At 52.9% G+C, this 24,150-nt stretch overlaps 1 protein-coding gene across 6 annotated transcripts in view; it reads right to left on the reverse strand.

Moving 5' to 3' along the window:
* Window positions 1-916: 916 nt before the first annotated feature.
* dapk2a (death-associated protein kinase 2a) overlaps window positions 917-24,150 on the reverse strand; it is a 45,254-nt gene continuing 22,020 nt past the window's right edge. For 4 of the 6 annotated variants that reach the window (XM_079245589.1, XM_079245592.1, XM_079245591.1 and 1 more), the window contains 7 exons: window positions 11,714-11,935; window positions 9,961-10,099; window positions 8,916-9,045; window positions 8,675-8,750; window positions 4,525-4,677; window positions 4,412-4,457; window positions 917-1,575 (listed from right to left, as the gene is read on the reverse strand). In XM_079245589.1, coding sequence (XP_079101715.1) covers window positions 925-1,575; window positions 4,412-4,457; window positions 4,525-4,677; window positions 8,675-8,750; window positions 8,916-9,045; window positions 9,961-10,099; window positions 11,714-11,935 — 1,417 coding nt within the window. In that variant the 3' untranslated portion in view covers window positions 917-924. Of the gene's footprint in view, window positions 1,576-4,411; window positions 4,458-4,524; window positions 4,678-8,674; window positions 8,751-8,915; window positions 9,046-9,960; window positions 10,100-11,168; window positions 11,265-11,713; window positions 11,936-24,150 lie in introns of those variants that run through there. The other 2 variants (XM_079245594.1, XM_079245593.1) reach the window with 2 other exon arrangements.

Below are 24,150 nucleotides of genomic sequence, written 5' to 3' on the forward strand. Positions count from 1 at the left end.
TGCGCTGGAATTTGGGGAAAACACCAGAACCTGGTCTGAATCTGCAGGAACCTGGTTCTGGAAGCAGGATTCTGCACCGTCCTGGTCCAGGTTGCTCTGGTCGGATGCAGATGGAGCAGGTCTCCATGGAGACCTCTGCCTTCACCAGATGAAACAAACGGAGAATTCAGCTGCTATGAAACCAGAACTTTATTCAGACCTGCTGCCGTTTTTAGAACCCTGACCCGACAGACAGGTAGTGTCGGGTCTGGGTGTCGGACGTCGGTGTGAAGCTCCGCCTCGCCTCGCCGCTCCGCCTCCCAGCTCCGCTCCGCCTCGCCGCTCCGCCTCCCAGCTGCGCTCCGCCTCGCCGCTCCGCCTCCCCGCTCCGCCTCCCCGCTCCGCTCCGCCTCCCCGCTCCGCTCCGCCTCGCCGCTCCGCCTCCCAGCTGCGCTCCGCCTCGCCGCTCCGCCTCCCCGCTCCGCCTCCCAGCTCCGCTCCGCCTCGCCGCTCCGCCTCCCAGCTCCGCTCCGCCTCGCCGCTCCGCCTCCCAGCTGCGCTCCGCCTCGCCGCTCCGCCTCCCCGCTCCGCCTCCCCGCTCTGCCTCCCAGCTCCGCTCCGCCTCGCCGCTCCGCCTCCCAGCTCCGCTCCGCCTCGCCGCTCCGCCTCCCAGCTCCGCTCCGCCTCGCCGCTCCGCCTCCCAGCTCCGCTCCGCCTCGCCGCTCCGCCTCCCAGCTCCGCTCCGCCTCGCCGCTCCGCCTCCCAGCTGCGCTCCGCCTCGCCGCTCCGCCTCCCCGCTCCGCCTCCCCGCTCCGCTCCGCCTCCCCGCTCCGCTCCGCCTCGCCGCTCCGCCTCCCAGCTCCGCCTCCCCGCTCCGCCTCCCCGCTCCGCCTCCCCGCTCCGCTCCGCCTCCCCGCTCCGCCTCCCCGCCCCGCCTCCTGGACGTCATCGCTGCTGTCCGGTCTCGGTCAGGTCCAGGTTGATCCCGGACAGCAGCTCTCCTCCGCAGGACCGGTTCAGCAGCTCCTTCAGGGCTTCGTTGACGTCGTTGTTGAAGACGGTGGAGAAGCTGCAGTTGGGGAATCCTCCTCCGTCAGCCGGAGAGGAGCCCACCGCCTCCTGGACCCACCTGAGCTCGCCGCTGAGCTCCAGCCGCAGGGCGTCCAGGTGGTTCTGCCTCTCCTGGAAGCGCTGGCCAACGGCAGCCATGCTGCGGCCGAACGCCTGCATGTCGTCCTGCAGGCTGCGCTTCAGAGCCTCCACCTTCCGGAAGTCGTAGCGGAGCTGCGAGAGCTCGTGGCGGACGCTCTCGCTTTCCTCCTTGTACCACGCCTCCTTCTCGTTGTATATGGAAACCATGGCGTCAATGTCTTCCTGCAGACTGTCGTGGGCCGCCGCCAGGCCAACGAAAGAGCTCTCCATCTGGTCAATGTCCTCCACCACCTGAGCGAAGCGCTCAAAGTTCACATAGGTGTTGTTGGGCGGCATGCTGGAGTGGGACTTGATGGTGTACTCCCTCAGACGCTTGGTCTTCAGCTGGCAGCGTTCCCGCTTCTTCGGCTCCTGGGACTTGTTCTCCTCCTTGTGCTCATTGGACTGAAGGAGTCAAGAGAGACGAGGAGAGTTAGAGAAACATCTAGACAGACAGGTAGACGGACGGACAGGTAGACGGACGGACAGGTAGACGGACAGACAGGTAGACGGACGGACAGGTAGACGGAAGGACAGGTAGACGGACAGACAGGTAGACGGACATACAGGTAGACGGACAGACAGGTAGAAGGAAGGACAGGCAGACGGACAGACAGGTAGACGGACGGACAGGTAGACGGAAGGACAGGTAGACGGAAGGACAGGTAGACGGACGGACAGGCAGACGGACGGACAGGCAGACGGACGGACAGGCAGACGGACATACAGGCAGACGGACGGACAGGCAGACGGACGGACAGGCAGACGGACGGACAGGCAGACGGACGGACAGGTAGACGGACAGACAGGTAGACGGACGGACAGGTAGACGGAAGGACAGGCAGACGGACGGACAGGCAGACGGACGGACAGGTAGACGGACAGACAGGTAGACGGACAGACAGGTAGACGGAAGGACAGGCAGACGGACGGACAGGCAGACGGACGGACAGGTAGACGGACAGACAGGTAGACGGAAGGACAGGCAGACGGACAGACAGGTAGACGGACAGACAGGTAGACGGACAGACAGGTAGACGGAAGGACAGGCAGACGGACGGACAGGCAGACGGACGGACAGGTAGACGGACAGACAGGTAGACGGAAGGACAGGTAGACGGAAGGACAGGCAGACGGACGGACAGGCAGACGGACGGACAGGTAGACGGACAGACAGGTAGACGGAAGGACAGGCAGACGGACAGACAGGTAGACGGACAGACAGGTAGACGGACAGACAGGTAGACGGACAGACAGGTAGACGGACAGACAGGTAGACGGAAGGACAGGCAGACGGACAGACAGGTAGACGGACAGACAGGTAGACGGACAGACAGGTAGACGGACAGACAGGTAGAAGGAAGGACAGGCAGACGGACAGACAGGTAGACGGACGGACAGGTAGACGGACAGACAGGTAGACGGACAGACAGGTAGAAGGAAGGACAGGCAGACGGACAGACAGGTAGACGGACAGACAGGCAGACGGACAGACAGGTAGACGGAAGGACAGGTAGACGGACGGACAGGTAGACGGACAGACAGGTAGACGGACAGACAGGTAGAAGGAAGGACAGGCAGACGGACAGACAGGTAGACGGACAGACAGGCAGACGGACAGACAGGTAGACGGAAGGACAGGTAGACGGACAGACAGGTAGACGGACAGACAGGTAGACGGACAGACAGGTAGACGGAAGGACAGGTAGACGGACAGACAGGTAGACGGAAGGACAGGTAGACGGACAGACAGGTAGACGGACAGACAGGTAGACGGACAGACAGGTAGACGGACAGACAGGTAGACGGAAGGACAGGTAGACGGACAGACAGGTAGACGGAAGGACAGGCAGACGGACAGACAGGTAGACGGACAGACAGGTAGACGGAAGGACAGGTAGACGGACAGACAGGTAGACGGAAGGACAGGCAGACGGACAGACAGGTAGACGGACAGACAGGTAGACGGAAGGACAGGTAGACGGACAGACAGGTAGACGGACAGACAGGTAGACGGACATACAGGTAGACGGACAGACAGGTAGAAGGAAGGACAGGCAGACGGACAGACAGGTAGACGGACAGACAGGCAGACGGAAGGACAGGTAGACGGACAGACATGTAGACGGACGGACAGGTAGACGGACGGACAGGTAGACGGACAGACAGGTAGACGGACAGACAGGTAGACGGAAGGACAGGTAGACGGAAGGACAGGTAGACGGAAGGACAGGTAGACGGACAGACAGGTAGACGGACAGACAGGTAGATGGAAGGACAGGTAGACGGACGGACAGGTAGACGAACGGACAGGTAGACGGAAGGACAGGTAGACGGACAGACAGGTAGACGGACGGACAGGTAGACGGACGGACAGGTAGACGGACAGACAGGTAGACGGACAGACAGGTAGACGGAAGGACAGGTAGACGGACAGACAGGTAGACGGAAGGACAGGTAGACGGACGGACAGGTAGACGGACGGACAGGTAGACGGACAGACAGGTAGACGGACAGACAGGTAGACGGAAGGACAGGTAGACGGACGGACAGGTAGACGGACGGACAGGTAGACGGAAGGACAGGTAGACGGACAGACAGGTAGACGGAAGGACAGGTAGACGGACAGACAGGTAGACGGACAGACAGGTAGACGGAAGGACAGGCAGACGGACAGACAGGTAGACGGACAGACAGGTAGACGGAAGGACAGGTAGACGGACAGACAGGTAGACGGACAGACAGGTAGACGGACATACAGGTAGACGGACATACAGGTAGACGGACAGACAGGTAGAAGGAAGGACAGGCAGACGGACAGACAGGTAGACGGACAGACAGGTAGACGGACATACAGGCAGACGGACAGACAGGTAGACGGACATACAGGTAGACGGACATACAGGCAGACGGACAGACAGGTAGACGGACAGACAGGTAGACGGACATACAGGCAGACGGACAGACAGGTAGACGGACATACAGGCAGACGGACAGACAGGTAGACGGACATACAGGTAGACGGACAGACAGGTAGACGGACATACAGGTAGACGGAAGGACAGGAGTTTTTATGTGAAACGATGTTTTCCCCTGTGAAGACACGGACACACAGAGATATGTGAAGACAGACAGACAGAAAGATAAGGACATGGTAGGTGCAGAGAGTCTTGCTAAAAGTATGTCTGCTTCACTTCAATCTTTTTCTGTCTCAAATAAAAGAGAAGGAGAAGCTGTCTACCTTGATCCAGGGGTGATTCAGAGCATCTTGAATTGTTAATCTTTTCCTGGAATGAGAAAACAATCATCAGTCAACAGATTTAAACCACAACATTTCTGCAGTTCGCCCATTACTTCTTATCTCTCTCCAGCAGCTGACTGATAAACTTCTTGGCCAGTTCGCTGGTGTGACAGAAGAAATCCTCGTCAAACTCGTAGTTTATGGCCGATATGTTCCCCAAGGTGTCCTGTTTGGTCTCACCGAGGAATGGAGATGCACCACTAAGCCTGGAAAGAAACAAACACAGACGCTTCAAGGTCTGGTTCTGGATCACAAGCAGACGTGAAGCAGACGTGAAGCAGACGTGGAGCAGACGTGGAGCAGACGTGAAGCAGACGTGGAGCAGACGTGGAGCAGACGTGGAGCAGACGTGGAGCAGACGTGGAGCAGACGTGAAGCAGACGTGAAGCAGACGTGGAGCAGACGTGGAGCAGACGTGGAGCAGACGTGGAGCAGACGTGGAGCAGACGTGAAGCAGACGTGAAGCAGACGTGGAGCAGACGTGGAGCAGACGTGGAGCAGACGTGGAGCAGACGTGGAGCAGACGTGGAGCAGACGTGGAGCAGACGTGGAGCAGACGTGGAGCAGACGTGGAGCAGACGTGGAGCAGACGTGGAGCAGACGTGGAGCAGACGTGGAGCAGACGTGGAGCAGACGTGGAGCAGACGTGAAGCAGACGTGAAGCAGACGTGGAGCAGACGTGAAGCAGACGTGGAGCAGACGTGGAGCAGACGTGAAGCAGACGTGAAGCAGACGTGAAGCAGACGTGGAGCAGACGTGGAGCAGACGTGAAGCAGACGTGGAGCAGACGTGAAGCAGACGTGGAGCAGACGTGGAGCAGACGTGGAGCAGACGTGGAGCAGACGTGGAGCAGACGTGGAGCAGACGTGGAGCAGACGTGGAGCAGACGTGAAGCAGACGTGAAGCAGACGTGGAGCAGACGTGAAGCAGACGTGGAGCAGACGTGGAGCAGACGTGAAGCAGACGTGAAGCAGACGTGGAGCAGACGTGGAGCAGACGTGGAGCAGACGTGGAGCAGACGTGAAGCAGACGTGGAGCAGACGTGGAGCAGACGTGAAGCAGACGTGGAGCAGACGTGGAGCAGACGTGAAGCAGACGTGGAGCAGACGTGGAGCAGACGTGAAGCAGACGTGGAGCAGACGTGGAGCAGACGTGGAGCAGACGTGGAGCAGACGTGGAGCAGACGTGGAGCAGACGTGGAGCAGACGTGGAGCAGACGTGAAGCAGACGTGGAGCAGACGTGGAGCAGACGTGGAGCAGACGTGGAGCAGACGTGGAGCAGACGTGAAGCAGACGTGGAGCAGACGTGAAGCAGACGTGGAGCAGACGTGGAGCAGACGTGGAGCAGACGTGGAGCAGACGTGGAGCAGACGTGGAGCAGACGTGGAGCAGACGTGAAGCAGACGTGAAGCAGACGTGGAGCAGACGTGGAGCAGACGTGGAGCAGACGTGGAGCAGACGTGGAGCAGACGTGGAGCAGACGTGGAGCAGACGTGGAGCAGACGTGAAGCAGACGTGGAGCAGACGTGAAGCAGACGTGGAGCAGACGTGGAGCAGACGTGGAGCAGACGTGGAGCAGACGTGGAGCAGACGTGGAGCAGACGTGGAGCAGACGTGAAGCAGACGTGGAGCAGACGTGGAGCAGACGTGGAGCAGACGTGAAGCAGACGTGGAGCAGACGTGGAGCAGACGTGGAGCAGACGTGGAGCAGACGTGGAGCAGACGTGAAGCAGACGTGGAGCAGACGTGGAGCAGACGTGAAGCAGACGTGGAGCAGACGTGGAGCAGACGTGAAGCAGACGTGAAGCAGACGTGGAGCAGACGTGGAGCAGACGTGGAGCAGACGTGGAGCAGACGTGAAGCAGACGTGGAGCAGACGTGAAGCAGACGTGGAGCAGACGTGGAGCAGACGTGAAGCAGACGTGGAGCAGACGTGAAGCAGACGTGGAGCAGACGTGAAGCAGACGTGGAGCAGACGTGAAGCAGACGTGGAGCAGACGTGAAGCAGACGTGAAGCAGACGTGGAGCAGACGTGAAGCAGACGTGAAGCAGACGTGAAGCAGACGTGGAGCAGACGTGAAGCAGACGTGAAGCAGACGTGAAGCAGACGTGGAGCAGACGTGGAGCAGACGTGGAGCAGACGTGGAGCAGACGTGGAGCAGACGTGGAGCAGACGTGAAGCAGACGTGAAGCAGACGTGGAGCAGACGTGGAGCAGACGTGGAGCAGACGTGAAGCAGACGTGGAGCAGACGTGGAGCAGACGTGAAGCAGACGTGGAGCAGACGTGGAGCAGACGTGGAGCAGACGTGGAGCAGACGTGAAGCAGACGTGGAGCAGACGTGAAGCAGACGTGGAGCAGACGTGGAGCAGACGTGAAGCAGACGTGGAGCAGACGTGGAGCAGACGTGAAGCAGACGTGGAGCAGACGTGGAGCAGACGTGAAGCAGACGTGGAGCAGACGTGGAGCAGACGTGGAGCAGACGTGGAGCAGACGTGGAGCAGACGTGAAGCAGACGTGAAGCAGACGTGGAGCAGACGTGGAGCAGACGTGGAGCAGACGTGGAGCAGACGTGGAGCAGACGTGAAGCAGACGTGAAGCAGACGTGAAGCAGACGTGGAGCAGACGTGAAGCAGACGTGGAGCAGACGTGGAGCAGACGTGAAGCAGACGTGGAGCAGACGTGGAGCAGACGTGGAGCAGACGTGAAGCAGACGTGAAGCAGACGTGGAGCAGACGTGAAGCAGACGTGAAGCAGACGTGAAGCAGACGTGGAGCAGACGTGGAGCAGACGTGAAGCAGACGTGAAGCAGACGTGGAGCAGACGTGAAGCAGACGTGGAGCAGACGTGAAGCAGACGTGGAGCAGACGTGGAGCAGACGTGAAGCAGACGTGAAGCAGACGTGAAGCAGACGTGGAGCAGACGTGAAGCAGACGTGGAGCAGACGTGGAGCAGACGTGAAGCAGACGTGGAGCAGACGTGGAGCAGACGTGGAGCAGACGTGAAGCAGACGTGAAGCAGACGTGGAGCAGACGTGAAGCAGACGTGAAGCAGACGTGAAGCAGACGTGGAGCAGACGTGGAGCAGACGTGGAGCAGACGTGGAGCAGACGTGAAGCAGACGTGAAGCAGACGTGAAGCAGACGTGGAGCAGACGTGGAGCAGACGTGAAGCAGACGTGGAGCAGACGTGGAGCAGACGTGGAGCAGACGTGGAGCAGACGTGGAGCAGACGTGAAGCAGACGTGAAGCAGACGTGGAGCAGACGTGAAGCAGACGTGGAGCAGACGTGAAGCAGACGTGGAGCAGACGTGGAGCAGACGTGGAGCAGACGTGGAGCAGACGTGGAGCAGACGTGGAGCAGACGTGAAGCAGACGTGGAGCAGACGTGAAGCAGACGTGAAGCAGACGTGAAGCAGACGTGGAGCAGACGTGGAGCAGACGTGAAGCAGACGTGGAGCAGACGTGAAGCAGACGTGGAGCAGACGTGGAGCAGACGTGGAGCAGACGTGGAGCAGACGTGGAGCAGACGTGGAGCAGACGTGGAGCAGACGTGAAGCAGACGTGAAGCAGACGTGGAGCAGACGTGGAGCAGACGTGGAGCAGACGTGGAGCAGACGTGGAGCAGACGTGAAGCAGACGTGGAGCAGACGTGGAGCAGACGTGGAGCAGACGTGGAGCAGACGTGGAGCAGACGTGGAGCAGACGTGAAGCAGACGTGAAGCAGACGTGGAGCAGACGTGGAGCAGACGTGGAGCAGACGTGGAGCAGACGTGGAGCAGACGTGAAGCAGACGTGAAGCAGACGTGGAGCAGACGTGAAGCAGACGTGAAGCAGACGTGGAGCAGACGTGGAGCAGACGTGGAGCAGACGTGGAGCAGACGTGGAGCAGACGTGAAGCAGACGTGGAGCAGACGTGGAGCAGACGTGAAGCAGACGTGAAGCAGACGTGGAGCAGACGTGAAGCAGACGTGAAGCAGACGTGGAGCAGACGTGGAGCAGACGTGAAGCAGACGTGGAGCAGACGTGGAGCAGACGTGGAGCAGACGTGGAGCAGACGTGGAGCAGACGTGAAGCAGACGTGGAGCAGACGTGGAGCAGACGTGAAGCAGACGTGAAGCAGACGTGGAGCAGACGTGGAGCAGACGTGGAGCAGGTGAGAAGTAGTACGTGGGTTAATGTTAGTTACATCTGTGGGTTGCTCACAGGATGTAGGTGATGACGCCGATGCTCCACATGTCAGCTTCGAGTCCGAGCGGCTCATAATTAACAATTTCTGGAGCTTTTAAGGAAACAAGTAAAATCAGAGAAGGTCTGACCTGAAGTAAAAACTACAAGAAAAAAGATGTTTGATGATTTCAGAGCTTTGTAAAGTCCGTCGGTGTTTCAGTAAAACCTGCCACTGCATGTGTGAGGATCAGAGTTAGAAGAAGGGAACATCTCTCACCGACAAACTCCGGCGTTCCGAAGATGTTTTTAAACTCAACTCCAGCTTCAATCTTGTGGGCGAGTCCGAAATCAATCAGTTTGATTCTTGGCAGCGGAGCGTTCTTGTCCAACAGCATGATGTTTTCAGGCTGCAGATGAAAATAAAACGTGGGTTGTGTCAGAATATATAGCACACTTCATAGTAAAGTCATTCTGTTGGCGATTCCGACACCAAGCTGACTAGTTTCTCCTCTTCGCAGATCACATGACTACCAACTGTCACCATGGCAACCACCACCCGTCCTTCCAAAGCCAATCCAAACTCGTGTGAAAAACAATATTTTCTTCTATTTTATTCTATTCTATCCTTTCTTTGTTGCACATTTATTCCACAAATAAAGATATAAAATGGGGAGTATTGTTGTTTCTAAACCTGTTTTCATGTTCGTGTCACTTTCAGCTCCTGCTGCAATGCATTGTGGTCTATATTGACCCGTCTAGTGACTATTGCTGCTCACTGCTTTTCAGGGGGATTTGTGGGTCATTTTGAGTGCACTACTTTTTTCTTTTCGGACATTCTGACTCTCCTATAAAATGGCGTGAGCTCTACATGGGGAACTATGCAGGGCATGGAGGGGACGTCCGGACACAGACCTTTATGGTCACTCTGTAGAGATGCATGACTACAACTCACACATGCACACAGATCTGCTTGTGTGATGGAAACCGTTATATTACCATTAAATTTCACATAATAAACTAAAAATATTACCTGAAAGTTTCATATTATATAGGCAAATATTAAGGTAGGCAAAAGCGAAGCAGACGATTCTGGATCGATGTGCAAACAGTGGCCAGACTTCACCCATGTGAGAATGACAATCAGGAACCAGTTTCAGCTATGCAGGCACAGATCTTATAAAGCAGAAGTATTCTGAAATAATTGGAGGTGTTTATGAAAGAAAAGATCTACAGGAAGGGCTGGATTATGATAAATGAGCTGATGTCACTAAATCACACCTGGAAACCCCGTCTCCAGGTAAGCAGAATGCAGAGTGTCAGACCTTGAGGTCGAAGTGGGCGATCTTCCTGGCGTGGAGGTAGTTGACCCCCTCCAGGATCTGCTTGATGAACTGAGTGGCCTCCTCCTCGCTAAGAGACTCCTTCTGAGCCAAGAAGTCAAAGAGCTCACCTCCAGACACCCTGAAACACAAGCAGCACACACACGTCTGCTCTGAAACACCGCTTACACTCAGTCTCATCATGTCGCTTGTGATTAATCATCATCATCGTGTGATGAAGGTCAACTATCTGTGAAGTCATTCATGCAGAAGTAACATGTAGTTCATGGAATTAAGAACATGACTGTTGGTGGGAGAAACTCCTACCATCATGGCAACCAGCGTCTAGAGCTGCTCGATGATCACAACAATTATAATCAGGATTATTTTGACTAAAATTGAGATCTTCATAATTGAACACAATAATCCAGTATTTATAAACAACGCTGCGCGTCGTGGTGTTCTAGACTCCGTGCCGTACATTATAACCGTCTAATGGACGGTTCCGAGTTGTTTAATCTGCTTTTACCGCTTATATAGGAACTAGTTTACGTTGGTCTGGATGTACGTTTTATACCAAACAACGGCTGTCAGGCTGCAGCGCGTTTCTCTCATTCACCTGTTAAAAGACGGCTGATCTGAACCAGCTGGTTAACGCGTTGCTATGGCAACGCCCCATAACGGAGGGATATTAGTGTTTAACTGGCCGAACTATGTATAGGAAAATAATGCAGCCAGTTGTCACTGACAATGGTATAAAGTATGTTTAGGTGAACTTCCACAACCTACTGCATTTATTCTACATGGACCTGCAGCCGGAGCCGACTGAGACTGGCCGCCTGGGAGTGCTTTGGGACGGGAGAGGCTCCCGCTGCTCCTTCCTTACAGTAACTGCAGAACAATATGTGCCTTCAAGTCAGTCGCCACAACACCAGAAAAGTCTCTAATAACTCCAGTAAAAGCTGCTAGATTTGTCGCTTTTAACAAAAAAAGTCTCCAGATTTAGCGAGAAAGTCTCCAAGTCGGCGACAGTGTCTGAATGAAAGCAAAGCGGCTGTGGAAGGAGTTTACAGCACAGAGACGCTCGATTAGCAGCTGAAGACAGCAGGAGAGGAAACTGCAGAGAGGAAATAATCACACCCTTTTAGTTTTATCATCGATGGAAACCCAGATCGTACTGAGATTAAAACCCGTTAATCGTCCAGACCTACCAGCGTGTACTGAACTCTGTGCTAAAGACATGTGGAACATTCCTAACATCCTCATCAGGAATGCTAGTAAAGTAATCCCAGGGAGGAGTATCAGAAATCCTTTCCTATTAGAAGCGCAATGAATTCTGGGTTAGGAGAGGGCGTTTAGGATGCATCTCTACTACTTGGAAGTGCAGGACCAATGAGAGAAGCCGTGTAGACTGACAGGTATAATGGACCAATGAGAGAAGCCGTGTAGACTGACAGGTATAATGGACCAATGAGAGAAGCCGTGTAGACTGACAGGTATAATGGACCAATGAGAGAAGCCGTGTAGACTGACAGGTATAATGGACCAATGAGAGAAGCCGTGTAGACTGACAGGTATAATGGACCAATGAGAGAAGCCGTGTAGACTGACAGGTATAATGGACCAATGAGAGAAGCCGTGTAGACTGACAGGTATAATGGACCAATGAAAGAAGCCGTGTTGCAGCGATGCAGGCGTCACTTTGCAGCCGCTTCATCCAGACTTTGAGGAGAAACTTTCTGGACGTTCTACTCACAGCTCCAGGATGAGCACCACGTCGGTGCGGTTCTCGTAGACGTCGTGCAGAGTGACGATGTTGGGATGCTGAGTCTGCTGCAGGATGTCCACCTCCCGCTCGATCTCCTCCCGCCGGACTCCACGAGAGCTCGCCATGCTCTGCCGCTTCTTGATGAATTTGGCGGCGAAGTCCAGACCCGAGCTTCTCTCTCTGCATTGCTTTACGATGGCAAACTGACCACTGAAAGCAGAGTTCCTGCTTATTTCAGAAGGAAAACGGTTCTGCTGACATCATGTTCCGACACTTCTTCCTTTCTAACCACATGCTACTTTGCTGGTTTTACTTTGTCGCAATCTTTGTTTCCATCAACTGATTCATTCGGTGGGTTTTCTTCCCCAAACGACCAGAAGGGGGCGCTGCAAAAGCAGGACCACCATGAGCTGCAGTCTTTCACACATTCCCACGTTTTTATTTTTAGTTTTCTACACGTGCAGGCTGCAGGACGGCCGACAGCGTCCTGCCATGAGCCTCGGCTAAACATAGACTCAGCTGTCGCCTTCAGTCTGAGCTCCAGAGACGTCCAAACTGCAGACGTTCAACTCCTCACAAAACCTGGAGGAAAAATCCTTCATTCATCCAGTTTATCAGCAACCTGAGTGACAACATAAAACCACATAGTAGGGCTGGGCGATATGACCTTTTAGTAATATCCCGATATTTTTATGGCATGTCACGATATACGATATATATCTCGATATTTACCTCAGCCTTGAATGAATGCTTTGGTGCATACAATCACATCAGTAAGATGATTTTGTGTCTCCATTAAAACATAACTGTTCATACTGCATTAAGATATGCTGATTTTTTTTTTTTTTTTTTCAGTATCCAGCTGGTTTTCAGTAAAAAAAAAAAAAAAGATATGCTGATTTTAAACATTCATGCCAAAAGGATGAAATTTTAATGTAGCAAACTGATCAAAACCGTATTTATTGAACAGTTAAAGCAGCGGCAGAAACATGTCATTTTAAAACAAAATAAAGTGACTTTGCATGATGTAATAAATGCAACGTATGAAAATAGGTGCTCTAGGGGGACTTTTCAAATGATGAACTATTATAAGGCTTTGCTTTATGGATACGTTTTTGAGTTGACGTGTATTTTTTTAATCGCAGAGTTTAGCGTAGAAATCAGTCTTATAATCCAGGCAGAATGTCCTCGTATCGTCTCCAATAAACGGCTTCAGCCAGTTTTTAATTCAGGGTTTGATTCCCACTCCTTTCTGTACTTTCTAGAGACATGACGAGCTAGATAAATATGCTTGTGTCACACACACAGTGGATGAGGTGAGTAAGTGACAGAGGCTGTGAATGTAATCAAATAGAATGAATTATTTTTGCGTGACGTGAAAAACTTTGTAATTTACGTCCCACTCTGTAATCCAGAGCGGGATCAGTGGTGGATTTGGCTGTTCATTGTGACTGTAGGTGGAGTCGTGCAGGTGTCCTCTCTGCTCCTCTGACTGGCTGCAGCTGCAGCCGGAGCGACTGAGTGCTTTAGGACGGGGAGAGACTCTCCTTCTGACAATAACTTTACAATATGCGCTTTAAAGTCAGTCACCAAAACACCAGGAAAGTCTCCAATAACTTCTGTAAAAGTCGCTAGGTTTGTCGCTTTTCACAAGAAGTCGCCAGATTTAGCGAGAAAGTGTCTCCACGCTGCCTCTCATGACGTAGCACGTAGCTCACGTTATGTACGTAACGAGGTGCGCTTGTTTTAACTCTCTGTGCAAAGCGGTGCAGAGTCGAGGAGGAGGGAGGAAACCCCCCCACAGCTAAAAACACCTGCATGACAACAGGATACTCCAATATGACGAATATAGACATTTTCTATATCCCACAGGGGACTAGCAACGATATCTCCAGTATATTAGATATATCACCCAGCCCTACCACATATAAACATTTAGCCAAGTCGAGCCAACTTTATTTATAAAAACACTTTACGACTTTTGGATACTGGTAACCAGCTGGATACTGGCAACCAGCTGGATACTGGCAACCAGCTGGATACTGGCAACCAGCTGGATACTGGTAACCAGCTGGATACGGTAACCAGCTGGATACTGGCAACCAGCTGGATACTGGCAACCAGCTGGATACGGTAACCAGCTGGATACGGTAACCAGCTGGATACTGGCAACCAGCTGGATACTGGCAACCAGCTGGATACGGTAACCAGCTGGATACTGGCAACCAGCTGGATACGGTAACCAGCTGGATACTGGCAACCAGCTGGATACTGGCAACCAGCTGGATACGGTAACCAGCTGGATACTGGCAACCAGCTGGATACGGTAACCAGCTGGATACTGGTAACCAGCTGGATACTGGCAACCAGCTGGATACGGTAACCAGCTGGATACTGGCAACCAGCTGGATACGGTAACCAGCTGGATACTGGTAACCAGCTGGATACTGGCAACCAGCTGGATACGGTAACCAGCTGGATACTGGCAACCAGCTGGATACTGGTAACCAGCTGGATACTGGCAACCAGCTGGATACGGTAACCAGCTGGATACTGGCAACCAGCTGGATACTGGTAACCAGCTGGATACTGGCAACCAGCTGGATACGGTAACCAGCTGGATACTGGTAACCAGCTGGATACTGGTAACCAGCTGGATACTGGTAACCAGCTGGATACTGGCAACCAGCTGGATACGGTAACCAGCTGGATACTGGCAACCAGCTGGATACTGGTAACCAGCTGGATACTGGCAACCAGCTGGATACGGTAACCAGCTGGATACTGGCAACCAGCTGGATACTGGTAACCAGCTGGATACTGGCAACCAGCTGGATACTGGCAACCAGCTGGATACTGGTAACCAGCTGGATACTGGTAACCAGCTGGATACTGGCAACCAGCTGGATACTGGTAACCAGCTGGATACTGGCAACCAGCTGGATACGGTAACCAGCTGGATACTGGCAACCAGCTGGATACTGGTAACCAGCTGGATACGGTAACCAGCTGGATACTGGCAACCAGCTGGATACTGGCAACCAGCTGGATACTGGTAACCAGCTGGATACGGCAACCAGCTGGATACGGTAACCAGCTGGATACTGGCAACCAGCTGGATACTGGTAACAAGCTGGATACGGTAACCAGCTGGATACTGGCAACCAGCTGGATACTGAAAACCAGCTGGATACTGGTAACAAGCTGGATACGGTAACCAGCTGGATACTGGCAACCAGCTGGATACTGGTAACAAGCTGGATACGGTAACCAGCTGGATACTGAAAACCAGCTGGATACTGGCAACCAGCTGGATACGGTAACCAGCTGGATACTGAAAACCAGCTGGATACTGGTAACAAGCTGGATGCGGTAACCAGCTGGATACTGGCAACCAGCTGGATACTGGTAACAAGCTGGATACTGAAAACCAGCTGGATACTGGCAACCAGCTGGATACGGTAACCAGCTGGATACGGTAACCAGCTGGATACTGGCAACCAGCTGGATACGGTAACCAGCTGGATACTGGCAACCAGCTGGATACGGTAACCAGCTGGATACTGGCAACCAGCTGGATACTGGCAACCAGCTGGATACGGTAACCAGCTGGATACTGGCAACCAGCTGGATACGGTAACCAGCTGGATACTGGTAACCAGCTGGATACTGGCAACCAGCTGGATACGGTAACCAGCTGGATACTGACAACCAGCTGGATACGGTAACCAGCTGGATACTGGTAACCAGCTGGATACTGGCAACCAGCTGGATACGGTAACCAGCTGGATACTGGCAACCAGCTGGATACTGGTAACCAGCTGGATACTGGCAACCAGCTGGATACGGTAACCAGCTGGATACTGGCAACCAGCTGGATACTGGTAACCAGCTGGATACGGTAACCAGCTGGATACTGGCAACCAGCTGGATACTGGCAACCAGCTGGATACGGTAACCAGCTGGATACTGGCAACCAGCTGGATACTGGCAACCAGCTGGATACTGGCAACCAGCTGGATACGGTAACCAGCTGGATACTGGCAACCAGCTGGATACTGGTAACAAGCTGGATACGGTAACCAGCTGGATACTGAAAACCAGCTGGATACTGGCAACCAGCTGGATACGGTAACCAGCTGGATACTGGCAACCAGCTGGATACTGGTAACAAGCTGGATACGGTAACCAGCTGGATACTGAAAACCAGCTGGATACTGGCAACCAGCTGGATACTGGTAACCAGCTGGATACTGGCAACCAGCTGGATACTGGTAACCAGCTGGATACGGTAACCAGCTGGATACTGGCAACAAGCTGGATGCGGTAACCAGCTGGATACTGGCAACCAGCTGGATACTGGTAACCAGCTGGATACGGCAACCAGCTGGATACGGTAACCAGCTGGATACTGGTAACCAGCTGGATACTGGCAACCAGCTGGATACTGGTAACAAGCTGGATACGGTAACCAGCTGGATACTGAAAACCAGCTGGATACTGGTAACCAGCTGGATACGGTAACCAGCTGGATACTGGCAACCAGCTGGATACTGGTAACCAGCTGGATACTGGCAACCAGCTGGATACTGGTAACCAGCTGGATACTGGCAACCAGCTGGATACTGAAAACCAGCTGGATACTGGCAACCAGCTGGATACTGGTAACCAGCTGGATACGGTAACCAGCTGGATACTGAAAACCAGCTGGATACTGGCAACCAGCTGGATACTGGTAACCAGCTGGATACTGGCAACCAGCTGGATACTGGCAGCCAGCTGGATACGGTAACCAGCTGGATACTGAAAACTAGCTGGATACTGGTAACCAGCTGGATACTGGCAACCAGCTGGATACTGGTAACCAGCCGGATACTGGCAACCAGCTGGATACTGGCAACCAGCTGGATACTGGCAACCAGCTGGATACGGTAACCAGCTGGATACTGGCAACCAGCTGGATACTGGTAACCAGCTGGATACGGCAACCAGCTGGATACTGGCAACAAGCTGGATACGGTAACCAGCTGGATACTGGCAACCAGCTGGATACGGTAACCAGCTGGATACTGGCAACCAGCTGGATACGGTAACCAGCTGGATACTGGTAACCAGCTGGATACTGGCAACCAGCTGGATACTGGCAACCAGCTGGATACGGTAACCAGCTGGATACTGGCAACCAGCTGGATACGGTAACCAGCTGGATACTGGCAACCAGCTGGATACGGTAACCAGCTGGATACTGAAAACCAGCTGGATACTGGCAACCAGCTGGATACGGCAACCAGCTGGATATTGGCAACCAGCTGGATACGGCAACCAGCTGGATACTGGCAACCAGCTGGATACGGTAACCAGCTGGATACTGGCAACCAGCTGGATACTGGTAACCAGCTGGATACTGGTAACCAGCTGGATACGGTAACCAGCTGGATACTGGCAACAAGCTGGATACGGTAACCAGCTGGATACTGGCAACCAGCTGGATACTGGTAACCAGCTGGATACTGGCAACCAGCTGGATACGGTAACCAGCTGGATACTGGCAACCAGCTGGATACTGGTAACCAGCTGGATACTGGCAACCAGCTGGATACGGTAACCAGCTGGATACTGAAAACCAGCTGGATACTGGCAACCAGCTGGATACTGGTAACCAGCTGGATACTGGCAACCAGCTGGATACGGTAACCAGCTGGATACTGGCAACCAGCTGGATACGGTAACCAGCTGGATACTGAAAACCAGCTGGATACTGGTAACCAGCTGGATACTGGCAACCAGCTGGATACTGGCAACCAGCTGGATACGGTAACCAGCTGGATACTGGCAACAAGCTGGATACGGTAACCAGCTGGATACTGAAAACTAGCTGGATACTGGTAACCAGCTGGATACTGGCAACCAGCTGGATACTGGTAATCAGCCGGATACTGGCAACAAGCTGGATACTGGTAACCAGCTGGATACTGGCAACCAGCTGGATACTGATAACCAGCTGGATACTGGTAACCAGCTGGATACTGGCAACAAGCTGGATACTGGTAATCAGCCGGATACTGGCAACAAGCTGGATACTGGTAACCAGCTGGATACTGGCAACCAGCTGGATACTGATAACCAGCTGGATACTGGTAACCAGCTGGATACGGTAACCAGCTGGATACTGGCAACCAGCTAGATACGGTAACCAGCTGGATACTGGCAACAAGCTGGATACGGTAACCAGCTGGATACTGAAAACCAGCTGGATACTGGCAACCAGCTGGATACTGGTAACCAGCTGGATACTGGCAACCAGCTGGATACGGTAACCAGCTGGATACTGGCAACCAGCTGGATACTGGCAACCAGCTGGATACTGGCAACCAGCTGGATACGGTAACCAGCTGGATACTGGCAACCAGCTGGATACGGTAACCAGCTGGATACTGGCAACTAGCTGGATACGGTAACCAGCTGGATACTGAAAACCAGCTGGATACTGGCAACCAGCTGGATACGGCAACCAGCTGGATATTGGCAACCAGCTGGATACGGCAACCAGCTGGATACTGGCAACCAGCTGGATACGGTAACCAGCTGGATACTGGCAACCAGCTGGATACTGAAAACCAGCTGGATACTGGTAACCAGCTGGATACGGCAACCAGCTGGATACTGGTAACCAGCTGGATACTGGCAACCAGCTGGATACTGGCAACCAGCTGGATACTGGTAACCAGCTGGATACTGGCAACCAGCTGGATACTGGTAACCAGCTGGATACTGGTAACCAGCTGGATACTGGCAACCAGCTGGATACTGGTAACCAGCTGGATACTGGCAACCAGCTGGATACTGGCAACCAGCTGGATACGGTAACCAGCTGGATACTGGCAACCAGCTGGATACTGGTAACCAGCTGGATACGGTAACCAGCTGGATACTGGCAACCAGCTGGATACTGGCAACCAGCTGGATACTGGTAACCAGCTGGATACGGCAACCAGCTGGATACGGTAACCAGCTGGATACTGGCAACCAGCTGGATACTGGTAACAAGCTGGATACGGTAACCAGCTGGATACTGGCAACCAGCTGGATACTGAAAACCAGCTGGATACTGGTAACAAGCTGGATACGGTAACCAGCTGGATACTGGCAACCAGCTGGATACTGGTAACAAGCTGGATACGGTAACCAGCTGGATACTGAAAACCAGCTGGATACTGGCAACCAGCTGGATACGGTAACCAGCTGGATACGGTAACCAGCTGGATACTGGCAACCAGCTGGATACGGTAACCAGCTGGATACTGGCAACCAGCTGGATACTGGCAACCAGCTGGATACGGTAACCAGCTGGATACTGGCAACCAGCTGGATACGGTAACCAGCTGGATACTGGTAACCAGCTGGATACTGGCAACCAGCTGGATACGGTAACCAGCTGGATACTGGCAACCAGCTGGATACGGTAACCAGCTGGATACTGGTAACCAGCTGGATACTGGCAACCAGCTGGATACGGTAACCAGCTGGATACTGGCAACCAGCTGGATACTGGTAACCAGCTGGATACTGGCAACCAGCTGGATACGGTAACCAGCTGGATACTGGCAACCAGCTGGATACTGGTAACCAGCTGGATACGGTAACCAGCTGGATACTGGCAACCAGCTGGATACTGGCAACCAGCTGGATACGGTAACCAGCTGGATACTGGCAACCAGCTGGATACTGGCAACCAGCTGGATACTGGCAACCAGCTGGATACGGTAACCAGCTGGATACTGGCAACCAGCTGGATACTGGTAACAAGCTGGATACGGTAACCAGCTGGATACTGAAAACCAGCTGGATACTGGCAACCAGCTGGATACGGTAACCAGCTGGATACTGGCAACCAGCTGGATACTGGTAACAAGCTGGATACGGTAACCAGCTGGATACTGAAAACCAGCTGGATACTGGCAACCAGCTGGATACGGTAACCAGCTGGATACTGGCAACCAGCTGGATACTGGTAACCAGCTGGATACTGGCAACCAGCTGGATACTGGTAACCAGCTGGATACGGTAACCAGCTGGATACTGGCAACAAGCTGGATGTGGTAACCAGCTGGATACTGGCAACCAGCTGGATACTGGTAACCAGCTGGATACGGCAACCAGCTGGATACGGTAACCAGCTGGATACTGGTAACCAGCTGGATACTGGCAACCAGCTGGATACTGGTAACAAGCTGGATACGGTAACCAGCTGGATACTGAAAACCAGCTGGATACTGGTAACCAGCTGGATACGGTAACCAGCTGGATACTGGCAACCAGCTGGATACTGGTAACCAGCTGGATACTGGCAACCAGCTGGATACTGGTAACCAGCTGGATACTGGCAACCAGCTGGATACTGAAAACCAGCTGGATACTGGCAACCAGCTGGATACTGGTAACCAGCTGGATACGGTAACCAGCTGGATACTGAAAACCAGCTGGATACTGGCAACCAGCTGGATACTGGTAACCAGCTGGATACTGGCAACCAGCTGGATACTGGCAGCCAGCTGGATACGGTAACCAGCTGGATACTGAAAACTAGCTGGATACTGGTAACCAGCTGGATACTGGCAACCAGCTGGATACTGGTAACCAGCCGGATACTGGCAACCAGCTGGATACTGGCAACCAGCTGGATACTGGCAACCAGCTGGATACGGTAACCAGCTGGATACTGGCAACCAGCTGGATACTGGTAACCAGCTGGATACGGCAACCAGCTGGATACTGGCAACAAGCTGGATACGGTAACCAGCTGGATACTGGCAACCAGCTGGATACGGTAACCAGCTGGATACTGGCAACCAGCTGGATACGGTAACCAGCTGGATACTGGTAACCAGCTGGATACTGGCAACCAGCTGGATACGGTAACCAGCTGGATACTGGCAACCAGCTGGATACGGTAACCAGCTGGATACTGGCAACCAGCTGGATACGGTAACCAGCTGGATACTGGCAACCAGCTGGATACGGTAACCAGCTGGATACTGAAAACCAGCTGGATACTGGCAACCAGCTGGATACGGCAACCAGCTGGATATTGGCAACCAGCTGGATACGGCAACCAGCTGGATACTGGCAACCAGCTGGATACGGTAACCAGCTGGATACTGGCAACCAGCTGGATACTGGTAACCAGCTGGATACTGGTAACCAGCTGGATACGGTAACCAGCTGGATACTGGCAACAAGCTGGATACGGTAACCAGCTGGATACTGAAAACCAGCTGGATACTGGCAACCAGCTGGATACTGGTAACCAGCTGGATACTGGCAACCAGCTGGATACGGTAACCAGCTGGATACTGGCAACCAGCTGGATACTGGTAACCAGCTGGATACTGGCAACCAGCTGGATACGGTAACCAGCTGGATACTGAAAACCAGCTGGATACTGGCAACCAGCTGGATACTGGTAACCAGCTGGATACTGGCAACCAGCTGGATACGGTAACCAGCTGGATACTGGCAACCAGCTGGATACGGTAACCAGCTGGATACTGAAAACCAGCTGGATACTGGTAACCAGCTGGATACTGGCAACCAGCTGGATACTGGCAACCAGCTGGATACGGTAACCAGCTGGATACTGGCAACAAGCTGGATACGGTAACCAGCTGGATACTGAAAACTAGCTGGATACTGGTAACCAGCTGGATACTGGCAACCAGCTGGATACTGGTAATCAGCCGGATACTGGCAACAAGCTGGATACTGGTAACCAGCTGGATACTGGCAACCAGCTGGATACTGATAACCAGCTGGATACTGGTAACCAGCTGGATACTGGCAACAAGCTGGATACTGGTAATCAGCCGGATACTGGCAACAAGCTGGATACTGGTAACCAGCTGGATACTGGCAACCAGCTGGATACTGATAACCAGCTGGATACTGGTAACCAGCTGGATACGGTAACCAGCTGGATACTGGCAACCAGCTAGATACGGTAACCAGCTGGATACTGGCAACAAGCTGGATACGGTAACCAGCTGGATACTGAAAACCAGCTGGATACTGGCAACCAGCTGGATACTGGTAACCAGCTGGATACTGGCAACCAGCTGGATACGGTAACCAGCTGGATACTGGCAACCAGCTGGATACTGGCAACCAGCTGGATACTGGCAACCAGCTGGATACGGTAACCAGCTGGATACTGGCAACCAGCTGGATACGGTAACCAGCTGGATACTGGCAACCAGCTGGATACGGTAACCAGCTGGATACTGAAAACCAGCTGGATACTGGCAACCAGCTGGATACGGCAACCAGCTGGATATTGGCAACCAGCTGGATACGGCAACCAGCTGGATACTGGCAACCAGCTGGATACGGTAACCAGCTGGATACTGGCAACCAGCTGGATACTGAAAACCAGCTGGATACTGGTAACCAGCTGGATACGGCAACCAGCTGGATACTGGTAACCAGCTGGATACTGGCAACCAGCTGGATACTGGCAACCAGCTGGATACGGCAACCAGCTGGATACTGGTAACCAGCTGGATACTGGCAACCAGCTGGATACGGCAACCAGCTGGATACTGGCAACCAGCTGGATACGGTAACCAGCTGGATACTGGTAACCAGCTGGATACTGGCAACCAGCTGGATACGGTAACCAGCTGGATACTGGTAACCAGCTGGATACTGGCAACCAGCTGGATACTGGTAACCAGCTAGATACTGGCAACCAGCTGGATACTGAAAACCAGCTGGATACTGGCAACCAGCTGGATACTGGCAACCAGCTGGATACTGGTAACCAGCTGGATACTGGCAACCAGCTGGATACTGAAAACCAGCTGGATACTGGTAACCAGCTGGATACTGGCAACCAGCTGGATACGGTAACCAGCTGGATACTGAAAACCAGCTGGATACTGGCAACCAGCTGGATACTGGCAACCAGCTGGATACGGTAACCAGCTGGATACTGGTAACCAGCTGGATACTGGCAACCAGCTGGATACGGCAACCAGCTGGATACTGAAAACCAGCTGGATACTGGTAACCAGCTGGATACTGGCAACCAGCTGGATACGGCAACCAGCTGGATACTGGCAACCAGCTGGATACGGTAACCAGCTGGATACTGGCAACCAGCTGGATACGGTAACCAGCTGGATACTGAAAACCAGCTGGATACTGGTAACCAGCTGGATACTGGCAACCAGCTGGATACGGCAACCAGCTGGATACTGGCAACCAGCTGGACACGGTAACCAGCTGGATACTGGTAACCAGCTGGATACTGGCAACCAGCTGGATACTGGTAACCAGCTAGATACCGGCAACCAGCTGGAAAAAGGCAAACAATTGGAAACTGGCAGGTTAACTGTAGTAAGAGTTAAAAATAGTTTATCGACACTGCAAGTTAAAAGCAGGTTAACGGTAGTTTATCGACAGGTAACTGCAGGTTAACGGTAGTTTATCAAAATGTAACTGCAGGTTAATGGCAATTTAACAGTAGTTTGACGACATGTCACCGCAGGTTAACGGTAGTTTATCAACAGCTAACTGCAGGTTAATGGCAGGTTAACGGTAGTTTATTGACATGTAACTGCAGGTTAACAGTAGTTTATTGACATGTAACCGCAGGTTAACAATAGTTTATCGACAGGTAACTGCAGGTTAAGGGAAGGTTAACGGTAGTTTATCAACAAGTAACTGCAGGTTAATGGCAGGTAAACGGCAGTTTTGTAACTGCAGGTTAACTGTAGTTTATCGACACGTAACTGCAGGTTAACGGTAGTTTATCAACAGGTAACTGCAGGTTAACGGTAGTTTGACTACATGTAACCACAGGTTAACGGTAGTTTATCGACAGGTAACTGCAGGTCAAGGATAGTTTATCGACATGTAACTGCAGGTTAACGGTAGTTTATCGACATGTAACCGCAGGTTAACGGTAGTTTATCGACAGGTAACCGCAGGTTAACGGTAGTTTATCGACAGGTAACTGCAGGTTAACGGTAGTTTATCGACATATAACTGCAGGTTAATGGCAGGTTAACGGTAGTTTATTGACATGTAACCACAGCTTAACGGTTGTTTATCGGCATTTAACCGCAGGTTAACGGTAGTTTATCGGCATGTAACCGCAGGTTAACGGTGGTTTATTGACATGTAACCGCAGGTTAACAGTAGTTTATCAATAGGTAACTGCAGGTTAATGGTAGATTATCTACATGTGACTGCAGGTTTACAGTAGTTTATCAACATGTAACTGCAGGCTAACGGTAGTTTATTTACATGTAATCGCAGGTTAATGGGTGTCTATCAGCATTTAACGGCAAGTTAACGGTTGTTTATCGGCATTTAACCGCAGGTTAACGGTAGTTTAAGGACATGTAACCGCAGGTTAACGGTAG

The sequence above is a fragment of the Telmatherina bonti genome, assembly GCF_933228915.1.
Source record: "Telmatherina bonti genome assembly, chromosome: 1".
NCBI classification, from domain to species: Eukaryota; Metazoa; Chordata; class Actinopteri; order Atheriniformes; family Telmatherinidae; genus Telmatherina; species Telmatherina bonti.